We start from the raw sequence: 6,654 nt of genomic DNA, 5'->3' as shown, positions 1-6,654 counted from the left end.
GATCCACCCATGAATGAGTGGGTGAAACTTGAGATCCCTTATGGTTGGCCAGTGGGATACCACCGACGTAACACCTCCTTGTCTATTCGCAACAGCGTCGCAGTGGGTCATTTATCTGCCTTTTACATGGTTTTGTTAGCTCGACTGTTGCACTCGCAAGAGGGGGGGAAAAACCTGGAAGTCTGTCTGATAGCTGCATCCTAAAGCCTGCAAAGGAGGGGGGGGACAATTGAGGAGAACCATGACAATTATCTACTTACTATAATTATCATTATTATTAGAAGTAATGATAGAAAAAGCGAGAGTAAGAAAGAAAGGGAAAAATTGGATTCCTCCTTCCGCTACCATTGCCCCAATCAATAATTTAATATCTACGGAGTACTACTTACTTGCTAGGTAACGGAACGACAAGTTAGCCTCATACTCCCCAGTGGTAAGTGAGATTAGTGAGAACTACTAGTCCATTGATTGTTTCTCATTTTTTTTCCTTTTGTCGCCCTCTTCCCTTTTTCTTCTTTTTCTTCTTCTCCTCTACTTCCCTTCCCTCTTTTCTCTCGCGTATTTCTAGGCTACTTTTTTTTTTTCATTCTTCTCTTACGTGTATAATCCATTCATGCGGGGTGAACCTGTGTTGTTTTTTGGCTATCATTCCGTTCGTTCGTCAATCGCAACTGCAAACGGTCGCTGTTAATCCTTCCCACCTCTCCTACTCTCGTTCGCTCCTCGCCACTCTTTCTCTCCTTCCATTTTCCTTTTTCTTTTTTTCTCCCAGTCGGGCTGGGCTGGTTCGTCCCTCGTTTTGGAGAGAAGGAGCTGTAGCAATTCAGGAGGAAGGCATACCGTCGTCGTCCTTTTGCTCGTCTTTCCTTTTCCCTTGTCGCTGATATACAGTCCACAATATCGGCAGTCACAAGCACCCCCTCGCTCATCATGCCGTTCTTTTCGCAGCTTCGTCGCCGCTCCAGACCTAGTTTTCGCACCACCAAATCCAATGAATCGCAATCTAACGGTGAAATGACGTCGGGGAAGTCTTCTTCCACTCTCGATACGGCTTCGTACAGCTCCGTCACCCCACCTTCCTCCATAAAACCCACCGCGTCGTCGCCGAATCTGCCCTCGTTGAGCGAAATCAACGGCAATGCTAATGCTAACAATTCAACGCTGTCGGTGCCCCCTCAGCGGCCAGCTCCTCACTCGTCCCCATCTCAGCGCAGTAGCGTTGTTGTACGTGATACTATCTGTCCCTTGCACCGGCGGGCCGTTTTGTCCTACCTCCACCTATACTAACACACTTTTATTACAGGGCAGTGTCAATGGCGGGGTTCGGTCGCCAACCCCTTCCTCTCCCTATGCGCCCAGAATTATTTCCATCGCAGATAACTCATGGGTAGGTGTTGGTCCATATTTGGCGAGGTATCTTAACACAAACACAAAGGAGTCCGAAGCTAATCAGGCTCCACGATAATCAGGTACATCAAAAAGTACTCCTCGTCTACGGTCAGATTGGAGATCCGAGGCAACATCCGCTGGACGGAAGCGTAACGGTCTACCATCACCAGGATGGGTTCCCATCGGTCAGCTGGCCTGTCACGTCGTCTCATTTTAAGCTTCTAGTACACCTCACTCCAGGGCCCAATCGTCTTCGCCTCGACTTCGTTTCGACCAAGCTGTCGGCGGGCAGCTCATATCCGGCCGCGCACTCCTCCTGGATTTGTATCAACTATCTTCCATTGGTGAACGCCCCCCCCTTGCACCTGGTGGTTTTGCTAGGAAAGGATTCCGACGGGACATTTGATGCAACCCCGGCAGAAATCCAGCGAGAAGGGAACGGTCTGGAAACTGCTATTCGAAAGTACCGAATGGCCGCATATCTGTGGCAGGCCTTTACTGGTGAGCAAATGTTTCGGAACAACTTCGGCAGACGATGTTTCCGCTTCGAGGAAGAGTGGCAGAGTGGAACTCTAAGCCGTCGCGATGCAGTCAATGGGCAGATGCGAAATGAGGCCAAGGTCCATGTTATTCGTACCGATAAAACGGTCGCAGAACTGCGGGATCACGATATCGCCCAGCAACATGGCCCCGCTACTAACAAGGACGAATTATTCAGGATCGCCAAAGATGCTGTGAAGAACTATCTTCATCTTCAGCCAGGCCAGAAGCAGTATGTATCAGTTTTACTTCTGGATTCGCACTGGGACACGGGCTCCCAGACTATCACGGGTCACGCGGCCCTTGGGTCAGGCGGGGACGATGTTAAAATGGCCATATTTGGATCACATAGCCTTCACAGCTATCCCTCAAGCCTAGAAGAGGTCGTAGATGCCTTCTCGGACTGCACCCGGACGGATACGGATTTCGTTGCGAACGACTGCGGCGAGGCCGGTTCCCGTTGGGAGTCGGCCAATATCGGCATTGGAGCTCACCTCCATGAAGTTGGACATCTCTTTGGATGTCCACACCAGGAGTCGGGCATCATGCTCCGCGATTACGTCCGTTTTAATCGGTCATTCATGACTCGCGAACCCTTCTCGACCCGTACAAAGACTCAGGGACTCAAGCTATGCCTACCTCAGGATGAATGTGGCTGGCACCGACTGGATGCGCTACGGTTCCGATTCCATCCATCTTTCCGGCTTCCTGGTGACGCTCCTGTGAACTCGGATGATAGTGTTCAGGTTTGGCCTGTCGAGAATGGCAAAATCCTAATTACCGCAACCACCGGTATCGCATTCCTGGAGTTATATGCAGAGGGTGACCAGGTTTGCCACAATTTCATCGAGTACGTGAATACAGAATCAAGCAGCAATGGACTCCCGAGGCAGATCACTGTGACGGAGACTGAGCTGCGACAACGCGTGTTCGGCAACGATAAAGAGAAGAAAAAGAATGTCAAAATGACGATTTTCTCCGGTGCACTTGGCAGCCACACTGTTGATTCCATCAGTAATCTAAAGTCGAAACTGTCTCTGGTGAAACTTCCGAAGGGTCATACCGGTTACAAGGGCGGTAAGCTAGGATTTTCACAGATGGAAGGCAGTCAACCAGAACAGCTCCTGTTGGACTGTGCCTTCGCATCAACCAAACTTTTGACCTCGGTTAGGGTCTATCATGGCGCAGCCGTGGATGGGTTGGAGTTCTTCTATGAAGATGCTACTAGTCAGCTCTTTGGAAAGCGAGGAGGAAAGCTGGGTGGGGATGAATTTGTTCTTGGTAAGTCTTCATGAAAAAGAGAACAGTCTAGTTGAGCCTGTCCCTAAACTCCCAGGCAAAAGTGGCTGATAATCTCCAGACACTCGACGCGGGGAAATTCTACTCGGCTTTTATATTCGAGCGGGAGCTTGGATCGACGGAATAGAGATTCTAACCAGCCAGGGGAGGAAGTCTGGTATTTTTGGCAATGCTCATGGCGGCTCAGGGTACGCAATCCACCAACCTAGTCTTGCCTTTGCGGGATGAAATTCATGCTAATATGGCCATTCACAGGCACACATTGATTCCACCTCTTGGCTATAAAATAGCCGGCATCTCAGGATCCTGCGGATCCTGGATTGATGGATTTTCATTAATCATTATGCACTAAAACTATATTAATATTCCACGCCTCCATTATCTCAACAGCAGGATATGGACGAAAGGCCTGCAGTTAGTTGAAACACTCCTGGCTTTACGCCGGCTGTCCCTCCTCCATACTAGAGCGTCTGAGGGACATTTGGTTCCCTCTGAGTCCCGGAAAGAGAAGCTCCATCCAATGCTCCCTACAGCTTCAGGTTCAAGGGTCCTATATCTTGTTTGTGCTTGGGCAACTCTCCCTCAGGACAAAACAGTACAGGGTCAGTCCCCGAGTTTCTTTTGATTAGTTTTCTTCAGCTACACCCATCGAGCGATTTCTCTTCGATAGACAACCTATCGTTCAGAGTGCCATTGAGTCCCATGAATACCGCATATTTTTCCGGCGCCCGGGAGTACGGGTGACAGTGCTCGGGAGTTGTGGTGTTGTCCCTTTTTTCCTTCCGCGACTCGCCCTAAGGAAAATCGATGAAGGCGCATCATTGACATTATGTATGCCATGAGTTAAGCGGGACTTAGAATCACCGGCAGTTCATCCTGGAATAATTCCGAGGAACATAATTGATAGTTGGCCAGACGGCTGATCCATAGATATCTTCACATAATACCACGTCTGCCACTGATACATACCGTATCCAGATCTCACGCCTATATGATCTCTGTGTTAAAAAGCAGTAACTATATATCTACAGGACCCTGGCGAAAATGACGTGTGCGGTTGGGCCATCGCAACGATATACCACACATCGACTTAGATCCACTACTAAAAAGACACCAATGACTGAGGAAAATTGAGAATGAGAGAACAATCGGTATGAGCGAGACTAAAAGAAGGACGGGAAAACGAATGGGTTGATCATTCAATCTCCCCAAGAACAAACCATACCGTACTCTCTAGCCCACAGATAATCATGGAACTCCTGCCGTTTCCCGATATGAAGAAATGATTCGTCGGCAAAAATACATACAACGCAATTCAAAATCAGTCAAGTGGGGTGGGTCGGCACCAATCACGGCGTAGTCCCTGTTGTGGCGACAAGATTCAGATCCCGAGGCCGTGGGTCAAACTTATTATTCAGTCGTACCTCTCCTCCGTTTTATGTATTGGTTACTTAGGTACTTCCGGAAGTACTTCGTCAACAAAAGTACCTAGTACATCCCTCAAGGTATATAAGTACTTCTAGTACCAGCCATGGCGTCTAGGTTCTTTCCTGAGATGATTGGTCAATCCTCGATCTGATTAAGCTCCCCTCTGCTGTAGAGCTAGCAGTTCATTGGTATGCTTGACGTAGATACCGGTAGGTAGTATCGACCTTTTACAACCGTGGTGGGCATGAAGAGATCCGTACTCTTTCGTCCGGGAAGTAGAGGGAGAGATATGGATGGCTTTTCTCACATCTGTCGTAGGTATGTGTAAGCGATCGTTTTCGTAACTTAAGTTGTTCGTCTAGGTTGATAACGCCTTATTCATGCCGACTAGTATATATATCTAACGCCGCAAGCGAGAACGAACCCTACTACTGAGTAGATGTATGCTAGCAGCAATACCGCTATCTCTTTTGTACTTGCATTTGGTAGCTCGAAGATCCTGCAATATAAACCATATCCCCAATACTACAGGAAGATGCATGAGGAACGGGATGGCGATTCAGGTCACTCTAATAATACAGCACGTACTCTTTCCGGAATCAAACTCTTCTGCCTAAACGGGTATGAATGCGGTGACCGTGTCTGACAGTCGAATAATATCGCGTTCTTCCTCATCGCGGGTATGAAGGAGGGCGGACAGCGAATGATGGTGTGGCAAAATGTCATATGCAGGTGCCCTTTTTGCTTTTGTCTTTTTCCTTTTATTCATTCGATACATGTTGACAATGTACATATGATGAAAGTCTTAACTTTTAAGTAACTACCTGCTATCAGTATAGGGGTATTTCCTCATCGGCATCCTCTTAAAAGGGGATATCCCCGATCTACTAACTGTACTGACCATATAAGTACCACGGGAAGCAATGAAACCCAATTTTCCACCGAGATGCTTGATGCTAATTGAGAGGTCTTCGTTCGGCAGATCCTCGAGAGTTTTGTGATCGGAGGGATCAAAAAGAATAAAATAAAATAAAAAAGGAAATGAAATGATAATGACGATAATGATAATTAATTTTTATGTACTTTATAGTCGAGCGGGATATCCGCCGATCAGCAGACCTTGGTTAAAGTATATAGTGGCTATTCGTGCAGACAGGTGAATAATCGTTCGTCCCAAATTTCTTTTCTGGTGCGCGCATGGGTAATGTGTCCATCCATGGCCTTGGGACCAGGTGCCGTAACTGGAAGGAGAAATATGAACTCATCTTCAAACTTGATGATTCTGTGGCGCAAAGAAACCTTTGCTATAGAACCTCTTTATTTTTGCTTCGAGGAATTTCCTTTGAGTTGACTATGCCTTTCTCTCAATTGTTGTCTGTATTTACAGTATTAAGTCTCCAAGGGTTGTTATTATCGGGCGTGGGAATATCGCACACCTATACACGGACGGAGTATAAGGAGCTGAGCTAGAATCGTCTTGACAGTCGCTCCAAAGCGGCCTCTATTAATTTATTATCCGAATCTCTGTTGTTTTCTAAAGACAGCGTTCGCTATCAAGGCGAACTCCTTAAGATGTACATGATTTGCCTGAAGTTTCCGACTAAAAAGGTACCCCCTAGACCAATAGGAAGTAATCCTATTTGCTATTTATTCCATTCATGACTTTTCTATGCACCCTTACTAGTAGCGAAGTATATTGCCTTTCATCCACGCCAATCATATTAAGATCACAGCCTTTCATTGTGTAAGAACTCAAGCTTATTCAGAGTGGCAAGGTCTGATGTTCAACACAGCCATCATATGATGGCCCGTGAGGGATAATGATCTTCATCTGGTGTGGCTAATTAATGTGTTTGTGACTCTGTGTATGTATGTATTTCCCGAATTGATAGCGGTATGAATGTTCATCTTGGCCAGTGCTTTTTATTTTTATTTTTATTTTTATTCTGATTCTGATTCTGATTTTATTTTATTTGTTTTTTTTTTTTTTTTTTTTTT

At 46.6% G+C, this 6,654-nt stretch overlaps 2 protein-coding genes across 2 annotated transcripts; both read left to right on the top strand.

Moving 5' to 3' along the window:
• Positions 1 to 323: 323 nt before the first annotated feature.
• On the top strand, positions 324 to 4,179 carry BDW43DRAFT_290672 (putative peptidase family-domain-containing protein). Its single transcript, XM_032043541.1, has 5 exons — positions 324 to 1,224; positions 1,304 to 1,387; positions 1,470 to 3,210; positions 3,290 to 3,416; positions 3,484 to 4,179. Exons 1-5 carry the CDS (start codon positions 931 to 933, stop codon positions 3,578 to 3,580), a joined length of 2,343 nt encoding a protein of 780 aa, XP_031895371.1. The 5' UTR covers positions 324 to 930; the 3' UTR covers positions 3,581 to 4,179.
• Positions 4,180 to 5,798: 1,619 nt separating this feature from the next.
• BDW43DRAFT_290668 (uncharacterized protein) lies at positions 5,799 to 6,148 on the top strand (the record flags this gene model as incomplete). The annotated part of the gene is made up of 1 exon (XM_032043540.1): positions 5,799 to 6,148. A coding segment is annotated over exon 1 (268 nt), but the record flags the coding sequence as incomplete, so codon positions are not given.
• Positions 6,149 to 6,654: the final 506 nt, after the last annotated feature.

This window comes from Aspergillus alliaceus (assembly GCF_009176365.1).
Source record: "Aspergillus alliaceus strain CBS 536.65 unplaced genomic scaffold BDW43scaffold_63, whole genome shotgun sequence".
NCBI lineage: Eukaryota > Fungi > Ascomycota > Eurotiomycetes > Eurotiales > Aspergillaceae > Aspergillus > Aspergillus alliaceus.
Note: the sequence above shows the minus strand (reverse complement) of the source record. Positions and strands in the feature narration are given on the sequence as shown.